Source organism: Neocloeon triangulifer, unplaced genomic scaffold (assembly GCF_031216515.1).
Source record: "Neocloeon triangulifer isolate White Clay Creek 2 clone unplaced genomic scaffold, ASM3121651v1 ptg000014l, whole genome shotgun sequence".
Classification (NCBI taxonomy): domain Eukaryota; kingdom Metazoa; phylum Arthropoda; class Insecta; order Ephemeroptera; family Baetidae; genus Neocloeon; species Neocloeon triangulifer.
Genome location: NW_026775556.1, coordinates 25688259 through 25710767, shown reverse-complemented (window position 1 = coordinate 25710767; position 22509 = coordinate 25688259). Strand labels below are relative to the sequence as shown.

The following is a 22509-nucleotide window of genomic DNA, read 5'->3' as shown; positions in this document are numbered from 1 at the left end:
ACACTTCTTGGACTGATGCTGACATTATTGAACACCACGAACGGATTTACAATACACTAATTATTCGCTAATTATTGTACATAATATAAATATAGTTTCCGAAGTTATGTTATGCCTCAAATAATAAAAATTATGTCTTATCTCAGCAATTAAAAACATTGTTGAAGCATTGTTGCCATCAGTCAAAATTTCCGCAGACAGAGCGATATAATGAGACTTAAACCTATAAAATAATAAAAAAATACAATAGGAGAGTAAATGCCCGCGGAGAATAGTCGGAAACCGAGAAGGTGAACGACGACGCCACCTAGGAGTGTTTTCTGAAAACTAAAAACTTAATACTAGTTTTTGTCGCCAACTGCAGCTGATCCGGCTGCCGGCTGCTTCAAAACCAAAACATTAATTTGTTGTTTTGTTATTCCGATAGAGTTTTGATTTTTAATAAGTTAATGAATCTAATAACCACAGATTTTCTTTCTGAAATTCGATTAAATGACGCGGTATGCGAGCGCAGAAACTTATCCATGAGATTTCCAATCTCATTAGCATCACAACACATTTATTTCAAAGTATGTAGAGTTATTTTGTTTTGGATGAGAACAAGTTCAATTTTTAACTAGGATTAATTGAATTTTTTGTTTCAATTTTATAGCCTGGCGAGGAAAACTTCAAAAGGTGCATGGATTACACACTGTCAATGTTCTTCAACCACACATACCCAGACACATACAAAACGCAAGTTCAGAACGACATAGAAGCTCTGATTGAAAAATATACAATCAACGTCAACTTTGGGAAGGCCAGGAAATTGAAATCTGCATTTGATAAGTTTCTAGAGCTCTTGGGAGGAATGGAATCCAAAAACAAACAAGTTAATCAATCTTAACTGATATTTAACAAAATTATTAAAGGGTACAAATATTTTCAGGACATAATCGGTGTTGTTCGATACTTGGTTTTGATGGCCAATCACTCCTCGGACAAAGACAAGGGCATTGCTAGTATTGGCGAGGAATTTATCCCCAGGGAAATTGATGAATTTGACTGGCATGCTTATCTGAACCAGGGAATCGAAATCGCCAACGTAGAGGAGTCCGACGAGGTTGTTTTATTTTATTTTAACCAATTGGTGATCTAACTGATTATTATCTATTTTATTTACAGAGTGACTGGAGTGAAGAATCTAAATGTGAGGAGATCAGCAATAAGAGTGAGCAATTTTTGTCTCAAATAATAACAGAAGACGATTCCGAAAAACGGTAATTAATTATATATTTTTTTTACTTTAATTTCAAATGGCATTTATTCCCCTTACAATTAGATGTTCTCACTAGTGTTGAAATATGTGATGCCCAACAAACTCCAACTAAAGAAGTGTAAAGAAGGAAACAACACGGAAGATTTAAATGAAGCATGGAAAGCAGGACAAGCAGGCTACAAGTTCAGTAAAATCAAAGCAAACAGAAATTTTCCTGCTCGTTTGCTTGCTGAACTCTGGTGGGGATACGAATAATAAATTATTATTCTTTATTTTTAATCAATGGTCAATTATTAGTTATGGAGATGATTCTTTAAGAATTATTAGTGAATACTCAGTGATTCGAGATATCTGCCTGCGGGCTGATTTTCAAGAAAGAAGCTTTTTGGAAATATTCCGTTTGTGGCGACGTCACAGTTTGCAGTTTATCACCTGTAAGTTTTGCTTTTCAGAAGTTATGAATTTTTTTCTGAACCAATCTTTTAAAGGAAATGTTTCGGAGCGTTTTGGGCTCTGTTACCCCAGCCTTGTGCATGCTTGGCAAAATGCACAATTTTGTGGACAAGATGCTGCCAAGTGCTCTTTACAGTGAGTTCCAATACCCTCCAAAAACGGGTCTGCAGCTGGTGTTTGACAGGCAGAATAATTTTTTGCTTGATCTCGAGAACGAGGTTAAAAAGCAAGGTTTAGACTTTTTGTGTATTAATTTGTAATGATAAATAATATTATTCCTTTAGATGATATTTTCACAATCAACACTTGCCTGGACTGGTTGCAGCCCTTTTTCAGATTTCTCTACGAAGTGTACAAAGTTCACGAGCAGGCAGTTTTTGAAAAATATGACGTCCAGCAGTATTGGGTCTGTTCTACCAAGTGAGTTCTTCTGTCCTTAATTTAGTCTGTAAACCTGTAAAACTTAATCAAACTTAGGCTCTTGTCCGTTCTCTGGTCGGAAGCATAGCAAGCGTCGTCACTAGAAATCTCGTCTGTTTTGATCTCACTCCTCCTCATCACACTGAAACCTTTGGATCTATTGATTACCCTTCTGAGGAATACTTTATTTCAGGGTAATTAAAATAAATAGCGAAATGAAAATTGCATCTCAGCACATCCTCGACTCTCGAGTTCATGATCTTGGCAGACTTGCACAAGATCTGTTAAGGAACAAGTGCAAAATCAGTGACCACTTGTCCGCAATGCAGAAAGTGGCCTTCTTCGAGGTTTTTTCCATGCAAGAGTTCATTCATTGGTTCAATTTCGAAGATCAACAAAGCAGCGCGAGAATTCAAAATTGGGAGACAACATCTCGCCGGCTGTGGAGGGAGGGAACTGGAGAAACTCTCCACTCCACCATAAAAATGGAAGCGCTGAGCGGGGGTAGCTTTAAATCTGCCTGACGACCACAATTTTGCCTTTTGCCTTGTCTCTACTCGTCTCGATCACGTCTCTGGCTCCGCACTGTGAGTGAGACTGCCTCTAATTTGTCCAGCAAAAGCCGTTAAGGAGCAATCGAGGAAAAACTACACAAAAACGATTCGGTAAGATAAAAATATACATAGTTGCGACTATTTGATAAATATATAATATGCCTAAAATATCGAATTTACAAAATAATAAGCAACAAATATTTATTGATTTATTATTTTTTGTATCCGTTTTATTGAAAATTATTTCAGATGTAAGAAATTTAAAAATTATTTAAACATTTAAAACTTATTTAATTACATATAATGTGGGCTATAATTTGCTATAAATTTTCTTTCCGAGTGCGTTTTTGTTGTCAGAATTTATTTTACCGCCGGAGAATCCGAAATCAGATAATTTTTGTTTGTTTTGATAAATTAAAATTTCAAATTTTGAAATTGAAAAAACAGGAATCTAATTTTACCTTTAAACTTCTAAAAATTTATATCATGTAGCAGAAAAATTTCTGCGTAATTTTACTTATTTAAAAGCCTCCGCGCACAGACTATATGAAGTGTCTGTGAAATGTTAGCAATGCGGGGAGCGCGTTAGCATCGAAAGTCTAAATATATGAAATATGTTTCAAGAATAAAGCCGATTCACTCTGCCTAAGTCTGCTTGTCTTGCACCAGAATCTTGGATTGCTCGCATACCAGCTTGGAATGCGAGCAATTCAAGATTCTGGAGCAAGACGATCGAGCAAACTAGGCAGAGTAAATCGGCTTTTTATTCTTCCAATAACCCTGCAAGAAATGAAACCATAGTTGACCGAGTTTGTAACAAGTTTTTTATCTTTGCAAAAATTGAAGCCATCAAATTTTTTATGGTAAATTTGTATTTCAAATTGATTTTTGACAGTTTTGATTATGAATGAATATTCTTTATATTATTGTACCGAAAACACTTTTTTATCATGAGAAAAACTGGCATTTTTGAGATGAGCTTTGGAAAAGAGATACCAGTTTTAAACAAGTTATAAACAGGTAAATTTTTACAAGTTAAAAAAAAGATACATCAGAAAAATATTTTTTTTAATGTTGAAAATAATTATTATTGAAGATAAACAAATTTGAATTTAAAATGCTAAATTGTGAAATACTTTTATTAATTAAGTTTTTTTATTCACTTTTCAAAAAAAAAAAATAATAATAATTATTGCGATAAAGATCGACAAAAAATTAATATCAATGAAAAAAAAAATGATTTAAAATGAATCTACAAATATAAAAATATAAAATTTCCGCGCGATACGGAGCGAAGTTTTTTGGTGAGGGCAAGATGTGGCAGCTCTATATTGATTTAAAAAATAGTTCAACATTACTAGTTAGTCAGCTGTGACTAAGAAATTTATTTTATATGTATAATTATTTTTTATGCAATTTATTTAATAAATGAAAATTGCTTAAAAAAACGGTAAGTGATTTGAATTTATGGCTTGCGTTTCCTTTATGGGTTTTGTGAGTTGTTTTTATTGCTTAAGTAAAATACAATGTCCTGCTTTTCATGTTTTCGCTGCGGGCCTGCAGCCATTTATATTCATGAGAGGTGAAATTATTTTGACAAAAATGAGTATAAAACTTATTAATCTCAAAAATTCTATTGAAGTTAATTTTTTTAGCTAAATATTTTTTTATTTTATAAAAAGTAGACGATTGTTATTTAAAATATTTCTACAAAAAATTAGCCAAAAATTAATTTTATAAGAAGAGATTAAAAAATTATACTTACCGCTATGGAAATTACTTATATTTTTAAAACACTCAATATTATTGAACCATGGCATAGCTCCGAATACAATGCATTATTGATAATTCTTTTCTCCTAACGCTTAAACGTTCTATCGTATTAGCATCTTGAGTGGTTCTGTGACAAAAAAAATCAGATGCAACAAATCTTCAGCCTGTAAGTTAATATCTCATGGTCGAATGGTAAAAGCTTCCACCAGGCAGGCTTTTCACTTGAGTTTATAAGTCGCCCTCACCTCCAATGTGCAAATCTAACCAACAATATTACAAATTCCGTGAAAAGATTAAAATAATTTTTCTCTTTGCATAATTTTCATTGTTTTTTGGCTTCTTTTTTTCCCTTAAATAATTTAAGCTTGTTATAAATTGGGATTGTCGTGTCACTCCGACAGGGGCTAATTAGTATTAATCATAGAACATAGAACACTTAAAACTAACTAATGAAGAGCGGAGCTGGAGCCGAGCGGCGCCTTTAATTTGCAGACTGGAGTTGAACTTTAATTGGCTTCTCTCGATGTCCCTCTGGCCCCCATGTGCATTTCATCCCCCATGTGACTTCAAACTTATCTCTTAATATCTTTTTAATCCCAAATAGCCCAAGCACTCCTTAAATATGGCTTGGACTAAAGTTACTTTAATTTATTATGACTTTAGTTTTGACTAGGTTATTGAGTTATTAATTAAAAGTAATTAATTAAAGTTAAAGATAGAAGTTAAAGTTTTATTATTAAATATATAGAAACAAAATACAAAAGATGGCCAAAATAGAATTCGGAAAAGCTAGTCTGAACTTATGAAGCTGAGGAAACGGAGGACGAAAAGCGATAATTGCCGGTCAATTAGGAATTTAGTAAAACGTGGTCGCCATTAACCGAATGGGCTGAAGATAGGACAGGGTGTTGTCTGCTTTTCAGGCGTCGCTCGTCTGAGGCTTCAGGCATGGAGAGCCGGCTTCGAGGCTCGACCGTGGGTCTGATTGGGCCCCGAGAGTGCGCGCGCCTATCGGTCTTGTCAGGTTGGCTTGAAGGGTCCACGCCATCAGGGAAAGGTCGGCGGGAGATTTGGAAAAGCGCGCGCGTTGCTTGCTCGGAGGGAAGTTAAGTTTCCTCTAAAAAGCTATGGCCATATATCTATAAACCTTACTCGCAGAGACATTTCATATACAACACATTTATTATATTCTTCGATGCGACATAATTCGCGGGTGTGTGTCACCACAGGGATATTTCTGGTAACTTGTAAACACTTGTAAAAAAATACCAGTTTTTTACCAGTCATGGAACCTGTGCTAAACTGGGTGGTAAATAAAACTAGTTATCTGGTTTTTAAAAAGTTGAAGTCGTGTTTTTCACGACTAAGTGTTTGCAGGGAACAAGGCGCTTTTGTCTTTTTCCTCGTGTTACTGCATCAAGCAGGCACATAACGATCATGCACCCGTGTGATGCGTAAAATAAATTTTTGCCTCTATCATCGTCACATAATTTCAAAACTAAATTTATTTTCAGATTAACAAAATGGACTGCCAAACTTCAGCTGGCAAAATTGCCTCTCATTTGGTCAGTAAAGTTAGTATGAAATAAGTCTGTGTGTTTCTCTTCATTTTTAAGTGAATTTTTTAACATGCAGTTAGCCACTGAACCCCTCAGCTCAGAGACATCAGCAAGAGCTGATGAAATAATCGCTGCTGTGCAGGTTTCGCTGCAAGAGGGCCAAAAGATTGCAGAAAATAATATGCTTTCGCTCTTTGTGTATTTATTCGAGCTCATGGAAATCCACTCTCTTGAGGAACAGCAGATGTTCCTGGTCCATATGGCCATCACCACAAAGGCCATCAAATATCTAGGTGGTATACTTAAATTAAAAAAAAAAATAATAATAATGTTTATAAATTTCTTATTCCTCGTAGCATTCCAATCTGATGATGAGCGATGCTGCTCAATTACAACTGCTCGAGATATCCGTACTTTGCTTCACAGTGCTCGCATGTGGCTTTTTGCATCCATTGCGTCAACAGGCCAGAGGGACTACAGTGCAACGAAGCAGGGTGCCTTTGGCAAGGTGCCGATGGTGTCAACCTCCTCGAAAGGTAAATTTCACTGATATGTTTTCTGGTAGCCGTGCATTAATTGTACAAGTGCATGGCGCACAACATTATTTTGACACACTCTCATGGTGGGAGAGATATATTTCATAGCTATTTTCTTTTAAAGGATTCATGTTGAAATTCATGTTAAAAAAAGCGACAGGTGGCTGAATTATGTGTCAAAATATGTTGCGCCGTATACTGTGCTTTAAGTTTTGGTGATGGAACTAGATTTCAATTTCATAACAGAAAATATGATATTTCGAGAGAAATTTGGCCGAATTTATTCTCTGCATGTACCTGCAGTGTGAATTAAGAAAATGAAAATCCCTTTTATTAAGAGCTGTTGTAAAATTTCGCAAGTAAAACCGATGACCCCATGTTAACCTATTTATTGCTGGCTCAAATGGCATGCAGTGCCGAAAATTTCTCATTGACGATTATTTTTCTAAAGATGTTTTTGAAAATGAGATTTTTCAATGTTATTAATTGACGATTTTCAGGAATGGTGAAAAGTTTTTCTGCTCCTGCTGGAGATCCCAATGCGACCATTGATCCCGCCACATCCCTAGCTTCGTGTCTCGAGTCAATTAAAGTATAAATGTCCTTGCTATCTCATTTTTATAATTATTCAAAATGACTTTCATTTACTAGCTGAAGCCCAAGCCTCTCTCTCAGGAACAAATCCGCCAGGCCAACATGGTGATTAGCTCACTTTTTTCAGTAAAGATAGATCCAGGCAAGGATAACGCTTACTGTTTCGCGAAGCAAATCTTCGACAAATACCAAGAGAAAAAACTGACCTCTATCCAAGACAAACAATTAATTGTGGTCCACCTCACTGAAGCAAGCGTTGCTTTAAACACCCTATGTACGTACAAAAAGCTTTTAAGCGAATGATAAATATAAATAATGAAACCCTTTTTTCTTATTGCAGTGTTTCCTCAGGGAGTAAAATGCTGCCTCTGCGATGAGTATGCTGACTTGAAATCTGATTGCCCGCATGGGGTGCTCTTCTGCTGCTGTTGTTGAAAAAAAGATTCCTGTGGTCACTGCCAGTGGAATGGTCGCTCGTTCGTCCCGCTGATAATGTAATCGAAAATTAATAACATAATGCGTTGATGTTCTGTCAGTTTGGATGTTGCTGATTGCGCGGCTCGAGTTTGGCCTCGACTGCCTGAAATAACATATGTATAATATAGTAGAATTGTCTTTAAAATACCATACAAGAATTTATTAATGTATTCATATAAAGCTTAACAAAAATAAAATATATCATTAATTAATTAATATTGATATAATTAATTAATTAAGATATTAGTTTATATCCTAGCCTATAAGTATATAATTAGTCCTTTACATGTACATGTAGTCAAAACAAACTTTGAGTAGACCTTATTTGACTTTAAGTTAATCCATGGCAATTAGCAAGTCCCTTTTAATATTATAATGGACCAATTAAGATCCTTTCACTGAACTCCTTTTTGTCTTTGATATCCAAGTCTTAACTTGAAGTGATATTATATGGTACTCCTCTTTAATTATTTTAATGACAGAAGGATTTGATTTTTTTTTCTCTGCAATTGAAAATGACAATTTGATCAATTTTTTCAACGTAAAACATACATAAACAATTTAATTTTATTTGCATAATGAGAATGTCCACAGTAATAACGAAGAACTTGCTGTTGAAAAGAAGCCTGCACCTGAATCACCACGGCACAATTTTCCAGAAAATTAAATAAAATATCATGACCCCAAAACCTGATGTTTCCTCAGTTTGTTGGTCAGGACAGGAATACTTTCCGTCCTCATCTACTTCTGGTAAGGAACCATGTTGTGGAACTACTGTCCACAACCTTGAATAAAAGTTTAAATTTAAAATGTGCCATTGCCGCCTTTTGGGTTTCCCTCACAAAGCAATTACTTTTCGCGCCCTGAAGGTGGCACCCTGAACGACAGCAGCAGCAGCAACCCGCCCGCAAGAGAAAGAGGAGACGCTCGTGAGCCACCGGCCGCAAAACACACCCCCGTGTGTGCGCCGCGCGCTTCATAATTGGGGGGGGGGGTCCCTTATTTGTATCCCAGTTAACTTAAATTGCACCTCGCAATTTAATCCGATCGCCAAGTTGTAACTTGTAACTTGCCAGTTTAAATTACAATAGACTATAGACTTAATCCTACATTTAAAAGTAACCATAACCACACTAGAGGCGGATTTTCAAGGGGGGATGGGGGGAAATTCCCCCGGGCCATCCTCATGACCTACCAGTGAAAAATAAAGCGCGCGGAGTCAGTTGGCGTTGGCCGGCGTCGCATTTTAGCGGCGTTGAAATTGCCAACATTCTGCACCAGCCGCAAATTCTTCGCTCGCGTTGAAATTGCCAACATTCTGCACCAGCCTCAAATTCTTCGCTCGCGTTGAAATTGCCAACATTCTGCACCAGCCTCAAATTCTTCGCTTTCGTTGAAATTGCCAACATTCTGCACCAGCCGCAAATTCTTCGCTCGCGTTGAAATTGCCAACATTCTGCACCAGCCGCAAATTCTTCGCTCGTTCCTATGTGCTCATTTTTGAACAAATTTGAGCGCCGATATAATATAATTCTGTTTTCGTTACGTTACTCGAAGAAAAAAGGGCCTGGCCCACCCTTGCGACTTGCGACCCATCTCGACAGTATAAAAAACTTTTTTTAGCAACCATCTAAAAATCTTGTACAACAGACTATTTTAATCTTTTCTGGCGAACGTTTTTTATGAAAATTTTTCTACCCCTCACCCCTAGAACCCTGGCCCACCCTCTAAATCGATCCCGACAGAAAAAAAATGTTTTTTAACGACCATCTAAAAATCTCGTACAGACCATTTGAATCATTTCTAGCAAACTTTTTTGACACATTTTTTTTCTACCCCACACCCCTGGAACCCTGGCCCACCCTTGACCTCGTCGCTACAGAAAAAATTTTTTTTTAGCAACCATCTAAAAATCTCGGACAGACCATCTGAATCATTTCTAGCTAACTTTTTTAACACATTTTTTTTTCTACCCCACACCCCTGGAACCCTGGCCCACCCTTGGCCTCGTCGCTACAGAAAAAAATGTTTTTTTGCAACCATCTAAAAATCTCGGACAGACCATTTCAATCATTTCTAGCTAACTTTTTTGACATATTCTTTTTTTTACCCCACACCCCTAGAACCCTGGCCCACCCTCGACTTTGTAGCGACTGAAAAAAAATTTTTTTAACGACCATCTAAAAATCTCGTACAGACCATTTGAATCATTTCTAGCTAACTTTTTTGACACATTTTTTTTCTACACCACACCCCTGGAACCCTGGCCCACCCTTGACCTTGGGACAAAAAATTTTTTTAGTGACCATCTAAAAATCTCGGACAGACCATTTTGATCATTTGTAGCTAACTTTTTTGACACATTTTTTTTACCCCACACCCCCAGAACCTTGGCCCAACCTTGACTTTATCGTGACAAAAAAAAATTTTGTAGCGGCGGTCTAAAAATGTCGGACAGACAATTTGGATCATTTCTAGCTAGCTTTTTTGAATCAATTTTTCTGAACCCTCACCTCTGGAACCCCCAGTTTTATTTTCACCTTATTTCCTTACTTAACCCTTTTTCATATTTCAAAAAGAAAGACTTAAAATAAATGTTCTTCGGGCGGAGTAAAAAGAGGGCAATTTTTTACTTCTTTTCGCCACTTACAATTTGAAAAGGATTTTTTTTACTCTTGAGCAATTTTTTTTTGCAAAATTACGCCTCTTAAAGTAGGCAACCAATTTTTTTTTTTTGGAGGGGGCCCTTCTGGAAAAATCTCCCCGGGCCCAAAAACGGATAATCCGCCACTGATTAACCACCCGTGCTTTTATTCATTACCGCGACCCCGAGTCTAAAAGGGAATACGGCAGAGAGTGTAGAAGGTGTACAAATAAAAGAATAAAATCAGGAGCATTCAATTAAAAAAGGAAAAAGCACAAGTTAAAATTTCTAAGCATGAGGACTGTATGACTTATGAGGATTCCGCTCATTATCAACAAAATTAAATTATAAAAACTATAAAGACTAATTTTGTGTCCAATTTTTTAAGTTTCCCTTTTCGTTTATCATTTTTTGAAAATGTCTTACATTACATACCCTACCCCCCATACCCTATAAAATCATGAAATACAATAGAAGAGTAAACTCCCGCGGAGATTGGTCGGAAACCGAGAAGATGAACATCAACGCCACCTAGGAGTGTCATCTGAAAGCTGAAAACGTAATAGTTGTTGCCGCCAACTGCAGCTGATCCGGCTGGTCCGCATTCGCATAACAAAAACCAAAACATTTTTTGTTATTCCGATTGAGTTTTGATTTTTGATACGTTAATGAATCTAATAACCACAGATTTTCTTTCTGAAATTCGATGAAATGGCGCGGTATGCGAGCGCAGAACTTATTCAAGAGATTTCCAATCTCATTAGCATCACAACAAATTTCAAAGTATGTAGGGTTATTTTGTTTTGGATGATAAAAATTTTTAACTAGCATTAATTTTTTTTTAATTACCCTTTTTACAGCCTGGCGAGGAAAACTTCAAAAGATGCATGGATTACACATTGTCCATGTTCTTCAACCACACATATCCAGACACATACAAAACGCAAGTTCAGAACGACATGGAAGCTCTGATTGAAAAATATACAATCAACGTCAACTTTGAGAAGGCCAGGAAATTGAAATCTGCTTTTGATAAGTTTCTGGAGCTCTTGGGAGGAATGGAATCCAAAAACAAACAAGTTAGTCAAGCGCAACTGATATTTAACAAAATTATTAAAGGGTACAAATATTTTCAGGACATAATCGGTGTTGTTCGATACTTGGTTTTGATGGCCAATCACTCCTCGGACAAAGACAAGGGCATTGCTAGTATTGACGAGGAATTGATCCCCAGGGAAAATGTTGAGTTTGACTGGCATGCTTATCTGAACCAGGGAATCGAAATCGCCAACGTAGAGGAGTCCGACGAGGTTGGTTTTTTTTATTTTAACCATATTGGTGATCTAACTGATTATTATTTATTTTATTTACAGAGTGACTGGAGTGAAGAATCTAAATGTGAGGAGATCAGCGATAAGAGTGAGTCTCAAATATTTACAGAGGATGATTCCAAAAACGGTAATTAATTATATATATTTTGTTAAGTTTAATTTCAAATGGCATTTTTTCCCTTTTAGATGTTCTCACTAGTGTTGAAATATGTGATGCCCAACAAACTCCAACAAAAGAAGGAAACAACACGGAAGATTTAAATGAAGCATGGAAAGCAGGACAAGCAGGCTACAAGTTCAGTAAAATCAAAGCAAACAGAAATTTCCCTGCTCCTTTTCTTGCTGAACTCTGGTGGGGAACGATGAAATAATTATTCTTTATTTTAACTCAATGGTCAATTTTTAGTTCTGGAGATGCTTCTTTAAGAATTATTAGTGAATACTCAGTGATTAGAGAGATCATTATGGCGTTGAGAGACACTTCTGCCTGCGGGTTGATTTTTAAGAAAGAAGCTTTATGGAAATATTCCGTTTGCGGGGACGTCACAGTTTGCAGTTTATCACCAGTAAGTTTAGTTTTTCAAAAGTTATGAATTTTTTCTGAACCGATCTTTTTAAAGGAAATGTTTCGGAGCGTTTTGGGCTCTGTTACCCCAGCCTTGTGCATGCTTGGCAAAATGCACAATTTTGTGGACAAGATGCTGCCAAGTGCTCTTCACAGTGAGTTCCAATACCCTCCAAAAACCTACCAATCGTACGCAGCGGGTCTGCAGCTGGTGTTTGACAGGCAGAATAATTTTTTGCTTGATCTCGAGAACGAGGTTAAAAAGCAAGGTTTGGACTTTTTTGTGTATTAATTTGTATTGATAAATAATATTCTTCCATTAGATGATATTTTTACAATCAACACTTGCCTGGACAGGTTGCAGCCCTTTTTCAGATTTCTTTACGAAGTGTACAAAGTTCACGAGCTGGCAGTTTTTGAAAAATATGACGTCCAGCAGTATTGGATCTGTTCTACCAAGTGAGTTATCTTTTGTCCTTTAGTCTGTAAACCTGTAAAACTTAATCACACCTAGGCTCTTGTCCGTTCTCTGGTCGGAAGCAGAGCAAGCGTTGTCACTAGAAATCTCGTCTGTTTTGATCTCACTCCTCCTCATCACACTGAAACCTTACTTGGACATAACAGAAAACTGGTTCATGTTTGGATCTATTGATGACCCTTATGAGGAATACTTTATTTCGGGGTAATGAAAATAAATAGTGAAATTAAAATTGCATGTCAGTGATATTTTAAACAGGGAAGCTGCTGAAGCAGAAAATACTCTGGATGGAGACTACGTCCTGCACCCATTTGAACAATCGCTTTTAGATTTGGGCGTCACTCCGATGCCACTTCTGAAAATTATCGCAAAGACAGGTCTCACAGTTGGGCGAAGCATTTGCCTGTTGAGAGGTCTGGACCACATGGATCAGATACCAAAGTCCTCAGAGAGATGTAAATTAACATTATATAAAATTCCATAATTATATGCTCATTCAATTTGTTGCAGCGTCGATTTACAAGGAGCTTGTTGAAATTCTCAAAGCGGAGCTGATTCCGTCAAAGACCAATGACAAAACGTTAATTCCTGACACAAAGTTTGGCTCTGAAAATCAAGCAAGTGAAAAAATCCTTCCTGATTCACTAGAGCAATACACGCTGGATTACATTTTATCCACAAGTGATGCCAATGTTTTAGAAGCTTTTGGGGACGTATTGAATCTAGGCTTGGAGTCGAACTATCAACAAGAGGAGTTTGATTATTACGAAAGATTAGAATTCCCCATCGGGTAATAAATGAAATAAATTTTTTTTATGCAATTCAATGATTATTATTTTTCAGCTCTGAAGATCTTTGTTCTATCCAGTCCTTGAATCATATCCTTTGTGATGCAGTTCAGCACATCCTCGACTCTCGAGTTCATGATCTTGGCAGACTTGCACAAGATCTGTTAAGGAACAAGTGCAAAATCAGTGACCACTTATCCGCAATGCAGAAAGTTGCCTTCTTCGAGGTTTTTTCCATGCAAGAGTTCTGCACTTTCCTTGTAGAAGAGGTTTTTCACTTCGATAAATGATTCTGCCTGCCTAACGTAATATTCAAATTTCCGCAGACTGCCAAAGATGACAACTGGCTCAGTTGGGCCAATTGGGTTCTTCTTACTAACAAACTCCAAGTATGCTTGAGTGATCTCCACTTAGATTGGTCGCATCTTTTTTCCATTCAAGTCGCAACTGATTACACGGCAAATGCCATTTCTGAGATAACAGAGGGCTTTCCATTGATGCAGTTAATCAATCGACTTTCGCTTAATTACTTGGTAGGAAAACATTCATAACAGTAACTATGTCGACTGATACTTTTTATTAACAGATGAAATGGCCTACAAACCTTGTACTGACTGAAGCCAACATGCAGCTATATAATAATGTTTTTCGATTTTTCCTGAAAATTAAGTGTGCTTTATCAAGCTTGCAAAGAATCTGTCTCGATGGTAAATTTCAAATTCGCTTATTTCAACTATAGAATCTTACTAAAACCTAAATTTTTCCAGAAACGTCCCCAGTCATGTCTGGTAATGTTGACTTGAGTCACCGTTTGTGGATACTTCGCTCTTGGCTCCTGTTTTTACTTCGGACAATTCACGACCATATTCTGAGCCACATTTTACTCGACTTGAAGCAAAATTTAGATCAGCGCCTTTGCAGTGCCAATAGCTTTCACTCGGCTCTTGAGGCACACGAAAGATTTGTGAAGCACTCGCATTACTCCTGCCTTCTTTCGAAGACGCATTCATCAGCCCAGGAGCACATAATGGAGGTCTGTCCTTGCATTTCTGTACTTAAATTTGTTTTAATCGAATCTTGTAGGTGGTTGCTCAAGCCATGGTGATTTGTGATGCCTTTCAAAATGGATCTATTGAGCAACAATGTGTGGAGAACATGGAGCTGAAACTGAATCTAGCCTTCAACTTTTTGACCATTTTCTACGACTCTGTGGCCACTTCGTCAAGCTCTGTGCACCGTAAGTTTCCTTTTTCTTTTGTATTATAGCCAGTAGCCAGTATTAGTGTTCTTCAGAGCAGGACTAGAGTTAAAAAGATGATTAATCAAAAAAATATCCTGCTGTTATGGTATATAATTGAATAACTAAATTAAGTCAACATTCAAAAATATTAATTCTGTCGGGCTTAGGAGCCAGGCTTTTTGACTTGGTTTCAGAGCAAGCTCTGGAGCTGAAAAAAAGTTGACAGATGGCTCCGGAGCTGCAGCTCAAGAGCCAATATTTCTATATCCTATTTTATATCAAATCATTTGTCATAAAAAAATTAGATATTTTAAATTTATTAAACAAATATTACGACACAAATTTGTTCCATTTTGGAAGCATAAATTGATAAAAAAAATTTAAAATACTCGAAATTCAATTATTCTTATTGAATATGCTACAAGGTGTAATTTTGTGTTATTTTTCAGTTATGGGACTTTCTGTGGCCCTCAATGAAAAGGCTCCTAACTTCTAAGGGAAAAAATCTACCATCCAATTGTTGTTATTTATTTGTCTAAAATTCTATTTCAAGGTAGCAATTAAAATCGCAAAATGCAATTTAAACAGATTTTGAATTTTTTTGCAATCGCTTTTCCAGTCTATCATTAATCTGAAATAACTACAGAATTCTCTTTTCCTGAAATTCCTTTATTAATAGATTTTCATTAATTAGAAAACATGAATTTTAAAAGTAATTTAAAAAATTAAATCATTTTTGCAGAAGCAAAATTTGTATTCATTCTCTCTCAGGTCATATGATTTGATAAATGAAATTCCAATTAAAATTTTCTTACCAAACCAAGAAACAATTTGATAAATAAGCGTAACTCTATGCAATAAATCCACTTGGTGTAAAAAGAAATTCCAAAAAAGCTAATAAAATAAAAATTTCTTTGGTTGTATTACGCACATATTTGCAATATTCATGAACCGTATATTTCTTGAAACCCTTTCTTATAATAATAATAATATTACAGCTTTTTAATTAATGTACAGTATTTATTGACAGTATTGGTTGAGAAGAAAAACATTAATTTGAATTTACATTCAAAATCAGAATTCACAAAAAAATCAACTAGCTGAATTGGAGAAATTTAAGTAGATCATGGCAATCATCCATCATTTGTTTTTATTTTTTTTATCAAGTATGAAGTTTTGTTTTGGCTGTTTTGTAATTTTATCTTAACAATGGCTAAGTTAGGCCGAGTTTTCAGAACAACAAGATTTTCACACCTGGCTAGTATGGGATTATCAATGAAAGGAAACAACATGGCAAATGGGCCAAGGAAGAAAGGAACACTGTCTGTTATATATCAATTGGACGCTATAGTTTTGTTTAAAAAAAAAAAAATTCAATTAAATGTTTCAATTTATGTGTCTAAAATATTAAATTTTATACAGCATCCAACTTTGTTTGCAACTTTTTAAACTTAACTAAAATATTTTTCACGAAAAAGTAATTACATATATCGCTCATCACATAAATAATCCCGGAAATATGAAAAAAAAAAACATTTTTTTAAACAAATGAATATGTTAATAGATAATTTTCTTATGCTACATCTCACTGGTGTGATAATACTTCAACGGCAAAGGTGTGTGTTGACTTTTTAATATCAACATTTTTATTTTTAGTGTTCTAAAAAGAAAATTTTTAAACTATTCATAGCATTTTCCGTTGTGAAATGTACTTACAGAAAATACTATTCCTGCACATGTAATCATAATTTATTAGTTCTAGTGCAAAAAAGAAATACATAATAATTCAGCCAAGCGATACAAAATAATAATTAGCTGGATTCCCTTAAAGGAAATACCGATTTTTAAAATAACTCTCACTCTTGTTTGTGTTATCTGCGTTGGTGCCAAAACTAAAGAAACTGCGTTTCAAGTGGAGCGTGATGAAAATTGATTTGCGTGAGATAAGAAAAGCAAAACGAGGCCGCGTGGGCAACACGAATGCCCATTAATAGACACGCAACCGACAACATACGCAAGCTACAGAGGGGCTCGCTCCAGAATTAATTAACACTTATATACACATACATGGTACATACATAATATATTTATGCAAACATATATGTGCTGCGAATGCTAGCGGAGCTGTTGCTACAAAGATAGTGCGCCTGAATTTTCACCGCGACTGGCTGGAATTATCGATTGGAATAGCTAAAGGGGATGCATGTGAAGAGAATGGCGAGTAGCAAACGTTTGTTATCAACGAGGTCAAAAAGCTGGGTGCTTATGAATTTAATTATTGTATTATATGCGCTTTTTCTTTCCTTTTTTCATAATTAATTTTATTATTTATTTTTTTTTGTGTGATAAAAGCCGCAAATAGTATTTTTTTTTAACGTTTAATTGGATTAAATCACAGCAAAAAGATCAGGTATAGACAAGATATAAATTGCTGCTCAAATTTTTTTAAACTTCGTGTCAATTTGCCTTGCCACGTGTTGGTCACCAGGCTGTTTTTTTTTCTGTTGGCTGTATAAAATTAAGGGATGGAAAACTATTTCTTTGTTCACATTGCTACTTGAGAGTAAAAATTTTGTTTTATTAATAATTTGTGCAAAAAACTTTGCGCGATTTTGGCTGACTTTTTTTACATCAAATATCCAATAATGTAAAATGTGCCATAGAATCCCAGGTAAATAGTTTTCTGATTCGCCCTAATTATGCAGTTGCTTATTTTTGTTTTTTATTTATTTTTCAGGAAGTAATAATAATAATAGTTTTGATATTTGTGCTGCGGTGCCTACTTGGCAGAGGTTGTGCTTGAGGCTTCCACGTTCTTCGCCTGTTCGTGGGGTTGGGGGTGGCTGCCATGGTGGTGGTGGTGGTGATGGCTATGGTGCTGCTGCGTCTGCTGTTTCATATCTGGCTGCTGCTGATGGTGGTGGTGGTGATGATGGTGCCCGCTGTGGTGACCATCTTAAAAAATTCATAAATTTGAAGTTTTCATATCGTCTTTTAACTTATTGTTTTTTGGAGCCATATCTTGATAAAAAAAATTCGCGCCATTAATTAGTAGAAATACTGGAAATTTTTTAATTTTACACGACGAACTATAAGGAATTTTAATAATAATTAATTTGGATAAAACGATAAAACGTTATTTTATTGAGGAAAATTTAAAAAAAAAAATCTTTTAGAGCTCAATTTTATTCTTTATTTGCAAATGAATATTCTTAGTTTTTCGAGCAGTAAAAAAATCATTACTTTTTAATATAACTTTTGGGGGTTTTCTTATGATGTGAGCATTTTAGCCATTTCCGGGCAAAAACCATATGTATTGTATTGTAGATGCGTCTTGCTCATTTTTAAACGCTTTTTGCCGATTTGGACGATTTTAAGTGGGTGTCAATAGTATTATTTCTTCATGATTCATTCCGATTTTTTTAGTTTCTGATCAAAATAATGCATATAAAAAAATCGATCGTCTAATTTCTTCTTCAAAATTCAAGTAAAAAATTAGTGTGACAAAATACAAAACGAGAAGAAACGGCAACGGATCAATTTTCGCGAAGTAAAAAGGACAGAAGGAGGATTTTTTTGGAGACAATTATAATCAATTTTATGTTCTCTGCTAAGATCCCAAAATTTTCGCTTCGGCTTCGTGTTAACAAATATTTTGAATTGAATCAGAAATATTATATACCAGTTGAATGTCCAGACATTGTTTTTGTCATTGGAGGATTTTTACCACTCTTGTGCTTAGCGTTGGGATCCTTCTCTTTTTCAGGACTCTCTTTGCCACCATCTGTAGATTTGCCTGAAACAAGCAGTGTAGAAACATTTTGATTAAACGATCAAACATGTAAACAAATACACATTACATGATAATATTTTAGTCTCTTTTAGCCTCCATTCAATATAATTATCTCGCCCCAAAATTCTAATTAGAAAAAGGTATGCAGACCCGCCAGTTATGAGTGTCCTGCAGATTGCATAACCACCATTCTGAGCAGGCGCCCTCGGCCAAGAATCTCGAATTGAAATCTTTGCATTACAAGCAAGAAACATACAATCGAGCAGCGGGCAGCTCCGGCACTTGTATTAAAACAATAATGCATGCAACAAGCATTTCTTGACTTTAGTGAGCGGAAAAACGGAAAAAACCTCTCTGCGATTATTTTAGTTTGCAATTGACAAGCTGCTTTCTACAAGCAACTTCATTGAATGAAATATTTTTCTATTTTGGAAGTGGCACTATGAGCCTTTTTTTAATTTCCTGCACAAGCTTAATATGAAATTTTCTAAAATAACAAAATTTACTTTAAATTATTTACTTACTAGGTAAAGTAAAAAGTAATTTTCTTAAGTAAAACATATTGCACAAGGATTTGAGTGCAACTCATGAACAATAGAATCACAATATTCAAAATACAATTTATTTTCACTTTCAAAATTAAAGGCTTCATTTTAAAATCATTCAACTACCCACCCTTTTGCATGGATTCGCATTTCTGATTCTTATTATATTTCACGTTTTTTTGCCATTTTATTTTCTACAAAATTTTACATTCGTTATTTTGTTTATGCGACCCATTTTGAAGGCTGAAGAATTTGGAATAATGCGGAATTGGAGCCGAGCCAAATGTCGCTGCGCCAATTGCTTGCAAAAGCCCTTTGCTTTTTTTATAAACACCCCCTCTCGCCCACACTGCGTGAGCAAACTTTCTTTCTTTCATTTTCTGCTGGCGCATGAGACAAAATTGCACATTTTCCAGTTGCCTCTGGCAAACGCCTTTTTTGTTTTGCCCTTTCATTCCAATTACTGCGCGCGTGTTAAAAGTTTAACAGTTGACGACAATATTTACCTAATTTTTGTTCTCATTCATTGAAAAATATGAGGGTAATTTTACCTAAATAATAAAGGGAAAAATTTAATATTTAAGCAAGAACTTTTGCCAAATAAATAACACAAAAACCTATTTTACCACCCTTTGAAAGATTCGCCTGGGTTATAATTTTTTATGATTTACATTCAAGAGTATAACAGAAATTTGGACCCTTCAATATTTTTAGAGTAATTTTTGGTACTCTTATGATTATTTCGATCCCTTTATATTGAAATGGATTTTGTGAGTCATTATTTTGCTTAAAAAATAGTTAAATAAATTATACTAGCAAAACACGCATTGATCAACTGCCGTTGTTCAATTCCAAACACCTCCAGACAAATTGTATTTTTTTCTTTTTAATTAATGAAATTAACGAGATCAAAGGACGCACCTCTGACTAGTTGTTTCCGGTGCTCTGCCGCCGTCTCTCGAGTGTTCTCGTGGTTGTGCATATTCATGGTTGGGAAGACGGCTGCTCTCGATCGGATTGACACGCCAACCAAACCACCAACCAATCAACCACCGAAACGCACATAAAACAAACAAACAAAAGAACCATCAGCGTTTGAAAATTTTGATCTATATGCTAATTTTTTTTTGTGCGCTGCATAATTGTGTGCCCGTGTTCATCTGTGTGTGTACGAAAATATTTTAGTGTTACGTTGATGAATTTAAAGGCAATTGGAGATGTACAATATTATGTCTCATGCAATAAATTTTAATCTAATCTAATCATTAATATAAAGTGATAAATAAATGTGCTTGTTCCTTTTAATTATTTTTAGTTAAACAAGGGCAATGCCTGTTTTTTAGAATTCCATGCGAATGTCCCTTTTTTCCTCGTCTTTTAGCTCTCAGAAATTTATTTACTTTTCTTCTAACGTGCACCCATTTTTCAGGAATACCCAAAATTTGTGCTTTATTTGCTATATAAACGTCAATTTTTATACCTACAAAGTAATCACTACAAATTTTCAAATTATCGTGCAGGATATTATTAATCTATGTTGGCTTATGAGACGTCAGCACGATGTAGCGGAGAGCCTCGGTCGCATCTTGCATTTCATGTCAATTTATCACTTGTTCTATAAAGCAGGTCACAGACGGAAATTAAAAGGAGAGCGGCGCCCGAAATCGGCCTCAACGCGAGCGGCTGCGAATGTAGTCATGGCAACAGCTCGAGTGAGTTGGAACCACTTCAAGGTATGAAATCCCTGTATCAGCTTAATTTATAAAGCGACACACGCCAATTGCGAAAATTGTTGCCCTTATTGGACCATCTTGCTCTTTATCTAAAATTTTCGGGAGGAAAAACACTTGCCTGATTTTCTGTTGCGCCAACTCTAACACAATTTCTCAACCTAGTATGTTTTTTTATTATATTTTAGTATTTCCTTTAAATATTCAGCTACTCTTAATTTAAAAAAAAAATAATAATTAAAAAAAAAGCTATGAATAAATTTTAGCCATATATTAATAATTTAAAAATCAAATGCTATTTACGAGCCATGCACATAAATAATATTAAAATATATCTCCTCAGCAACACTTGACACATTTTCAAGCAAAAAGCAGTTTTTTTGCGAATTATAGCAGCTAATTAGCTTGATTGATATTTGCGTATGCTAATTTGATTGTGCAAAGATTTATATTCTCATTCAGTGCAATTATAATTAAATGCTCCACAAAAAAATTTAATATAATTCTGGCTGAAGCGACTGTGCCAACACCACACCATTTCGCACGCGTCGTATCCCTGTGAGTTGTAAAATGGCGAGTGTGGCAGACTAGTGTGTGTTTTATTTGTTAAGCTGAATGTGCCCAGGAAAAGAATGAATTCGGAGGGTGCGAACAAAAGGAGAACTCACCCTTTTTGGCACCTCCTGGCATGACATAGGAGGGCCGCGCCGTCGGCGCGGAGGTGCTCAGCCAGCAGTAAATCTTGGAAGCCGGGGTGCTCGATCAAGAGGAATAGGCGCGCTCGTACCAGAACACAGCCTCGGAAATACTGAGTGAACCGAGCTGGAGCTGCGCTGGAGCAGCCGAGATCCAGTCCCAACCCCTAGACTTGCTTCTGCGCCCAAAGCGCTCCACCATTAGGGTGGAGGGTACGTGACTCATCCAAAAGTGCGTCGCGTTTTTCCAGACGTCAATTCTTTGGGTTTAAAGTAACCCAACCTATTTTCTAGAGCCGCGATTACAAAATTTTAATTAAAATTATACCACCTGAGAGTACAAGAGAGATTGGATTTTTTATAAAACGTAATTAAAATTTTACCAGCAGAGGTTTGCCACAGGAACACATTTATTCACTATTGTTCTTGCAAACGATTTTAATAACAAGGTCTCCGCAGGAAGAAAATAATTTAATTTATACCAGAGAGATGAAAAACCAGACAACCGCAAAAAAAACAGACATACCTTAAAAATAAATTTAAAATAATCACAATATTCCTTTCATATGAGTGTAAATTTTTTCAGATTTTCGTGTTTTTTTTCCTGTTAATTGTATTTTTCTAATGTTTGTCTCTCTCTCTCTCTCTCTCTCTCTGTTGATCCAATTATAAAAAAATATTAAATTTTTATAGAATTAATGGATTATAATAATTTTGGCAAGGAAACATTAATAAACTTTTTTTGCAACTTAAATTTAAGATTTATGTTTGTGAAACGTGTAGACAGGGTGTAGTAGATTAGTAATGAAACAATAAATACTTTTAGAGTAATAAATGTGATTAGACAATATTTATTTTAGCGATTGCAACTAATTTAAATACAAAAAATAAGTTCATTTTCAATCAATCCTAATAGCGTCGCCTAAGCAGAGCTGGACTGGGAAATTGCGTGCGACGGGCAAAAGTCTGGTGTGCAGGGGTGCAAATATAACGTGGCGCTCTTACTTGTTATTTTTGGTAGGCCTTTTGAGTCCCAGTCCAATCCCAAGATAGTGCGAATATTAAAAATAATACTC

General features: G+C 35.6%; 2 protein-coding genes across 4 annotated transcripts; one reads left to right on the top strand and one right to left on the bottom strand.

Moving 5' to 3' along the window:
* Positions 1-405: 405 nt before the first annotated feature.
* On the top strand, positions 406-15258 carry LOC132200538 (gamma-tubulin complex component 5-like). Of its 2 annotated transcripts, XM_059626061.1 has the most exons (25): positions 406-569; positions 653-871; positions 929-1102; positions 1165-1259; positions 1322-1497; positions 1556-1692; positions 1747-1942; positions 1996-2131; positions 2189-2796; positions 11129-11347; positions 11405-11578; positions 11642-11726; positions 11786-11951; positions 12006-12165; positions 12220-12433; positions 12488-12623; positions 12679-12846; positions 12901-13097; positions 13153-13432; positions 13486-13699; positions 13757-13963; positions 14017-14137; positions 14198-14463; positions 14514-14667; positions 15120-15258. In XM_059626061.1, the coding sequence occupies exons 10-25, from the start codon at positions 11156-11158 to the stop codon at positions 15164-15166; spliced, it is 2781 nt and encodes a 926-aa protein (XP_059482044.1). In that variant the 5' UTR covers positions 406-569; positions 653-871; positions 929-1102; positions 1165-1259; positions 1322-1497; positions 1556-1692; positions 1747-1942; positions 1996-2131; positions 2189-2796; positions 11129-11155; the 3' UTR covers positions 15167-15258. The 2 variants fall into 2 exon arrangements, with proteins under 2 accessions (XP_059482044.1, XP_059482043.1); XM_059626060.1 differs by lacking the exons at positions 406-569; positions 653-871; positions 929-1102; ... (4 more) ...; positions 1996-2131; positions 2189-2796 and adding an exon at positions 10838-11051.
* Positions 15259-15669: 411 nt separating this feature from the next.
* Positions 15670-21537, bottom strand: LOC132200539 (uncharacterized histidine-rich protein DDB_G0274557-like). Of its 2 annotated transcripts, XM_059626063.1 has the most exons (4): positions 21407-21537; positions 19930-20010; positions 18353-18466; positions 15670-17625 (listed from the first exon to the last, which is right to left on the bottom strand). In XM_059626063.1, exons 1-4 carry the CDS (start codon positions 21426-21428, stop codon positions 17450-17452), a joined length of 393 nt encoding a protein of 130 aa, XP_059482046.1. In that variant the 5' UTR covers positions 21429-21537; the 3' UTR covers positions 15670-17449. The 2 variants fall into 2 exon arrangements, with proteins under 2 accessions (XP_059482046.1, XP_059482047.1); XM_059626064.1 differs by lacking the exon at positions 19930-20010.
* Between the last annotated feature and the right edge of the window lie 972 nt (positions 21538-22509).

Excerpts from the sequence above, each read along its gene's own strand:
- LOC132200538 (XM_059626060.1), top strand. The coding sequence starts at position 10,980 with ATGGCGCGGTATGCGAGCGCAGAACTTATTCAAGAGATTTCCAATCTC. Across the intron at positions 12,624-12,678 it reads TATTGGATCTGTTCTACCAA|GCTCTTGTCCGTTCTCTGGT; the intron begins GTGAGTTATCTT and ends AATCACACCTAG. Across the intron at positions 13,964-14,016 it reads GACTTTCGCTTAATTACTTG|ATGAAATGGCCTACAAACCT; the intron begins GTAGGAAAACAT and ends TTTTATTAACAG.
- LOC132200539 (XM_059626063.1), bottom strand. The coding sequence starts at position 21,428 with ATGCCAGGAGGTGCCAAAAAGG. Across the intron at positions 18,467-19,929 it reads CCGGAAACAACTAGTCAGAG|GCAAATCTACAGATGGTGGC; the intron begins GTGCGTCCTTTG and ends TGCTTGTTTCAG. Across the intron at positions 17,626-18,352 it reads AATGTCTGGACATTCAACTG|ATGGTCACCACAGCGGGCAC; the intron begins GTATATAATATT and ends GAATTTTTTAAG.